The sequence below is a fragment of the Alligator sinensis genome, unplaced genomic scaffold (genome assembly GCF_000455745.1).
Source record: "Alligator sinensis unplaced genomic scaffold, ASM45574v1 scaffold1994_1, whole genome shotgun sequence".
NCBI lineage: Eukaryota > Metazoa > Chordata > Crocodylia > Alligatoridae > Alligator > Alligator sinensis.
In genome coordinates, this window is record NW_005844834.1 from 1,007 (window position 1) to 2,398 (window position 1,392).

General features: G+C 53.4%; 1 gene segment (V, D, J or C); it reads right to left on the minus strand.

Annotated features, from left to right (window-relative positions):
• Positions 1–368: 368 nt before the first annotated feature.
• On the minus strand, positions 369–1,027 carry LOC106723502 (the record flags this gene model as incomplete). The annotated part of the segment is given in 2 exon segments: positions 369–686; positions 922–1,027. Coding segments are annotated over 2 exon segments (367 nt in total), but the record flags the coding sequence as incomplete, so codon positions are not given.
• Positions 1,028–1,392: the final 365 nt, after the last annotated feature.

Consider the following 1,392-nt stretch of genomic DNA (forward strand, 5'->3'; position numbering starts at 1 on the left):
TTGGGGGTCTTTAAGAGAAGGCTGGATAGGCATCTGGCTGGGGTCATCTGACCCCAGCACTCTTTCCTGCCTATGCAGGGGGTCGGACTTGATGATCTTTTGAGGTCCCTTCCGACCCTAACATCTATGAATCTATGAATCTATGAAAGGAAACAACTGAGCAGTGTGCCATAAGTCAATGGTGGGAGGTCTGTGGGGCCGAGTCAGAGATCTGTGACTGAGGGGGAGAAGTGATGGGGAAAAGCCAGAAAAAAGCTCAGCCCCTGTTCATGCTGTAGCGGGGCAGGAGAGTCCCTGGCCTGTGGCTGGGCAGGAAGCAGCTGGTGCCGGGAGCAGCAGAACTGAGCAGAGCAGGGAGGTTTTTGTACGGGGCTGTAGCACTGTGGGAGGGGTACTATCACCCTGCTGACAGTAATAATCTCCAGCATCTCCAGCTTCCACCCGGCTGATGGTGAAAGTGTAGTCGGTGCCAGACCCACTGCCACTGAACCGATCAGAGATCCCGGAGGGGCGACTGTTTGTGCTGTAGAGAAGGAGCTTAGGAGCCTGCCCTGGTTTCTGCTGGTAGAAGTGCATGTAGCTGCTGCTAACACTGGAGCTGGGTTTGCACTTGATGGTGACTGTGTCCCCTGGAGACACTGCCAGGGACTCTGGAGTCTGAGTGATGAGGATGTCTCCACTGGAGCCTGCATAGGAGAGAAATAATGAAAAGAAAGATGGAAAGTTATAATGAAAATACTGAGCAGATAAAGGAGATGAGGCATTTTTTATCTGTAATTTTTTTTTGAGAAATCTTAATTGTCTTTTTAGAGAGGGTGAAAGGCAACAGCATTAGGAGTTTCATATAAAGCAGAATCAGCATCAAGGCCTTGGAAGCTACTGACAGGTTTGGGCTGCTCCCTGCTCTACTGCTGCCCTTACCCTTTGCCCAGAGCACGAGGAGCCAGAGGAGCTGAGTCTGCCACAGCATCTTGCTGCTTCTTCACCGACCGACACGGAGCTGAGAGACACCAAGCGTTAAACCGGCCCCTTTATAGCTGCTCCCCAGAGCAGGGCGCTGTCCTTATGCAAAAGAGCCGCTTCTATGTAAATGCACCGTCCCTGGGCCCAGGGCAGAGACTGCAGGGCAGGGGCAGACACAGCCCTGCTCTGTGCTGATGCCATTGCTGACAGCAGTGTCTCTGCGCAGGGATCAGGACAGTGTGTGGGTCTCTCACTCCACGACTGACTCTCATCTTTCCCAGCAGTGTCACACAGGTGCAGCCCCCTGGCCTCGATCTTCACATGCTGCTCGTACCTCTGCTGACCCCCGGCTCTTGTAGCCTCAGGGTGAGAATGACACCAGGGAACTGTCACCTCTGCACTCCCATCTCTCACACTGGTCAGCACTAA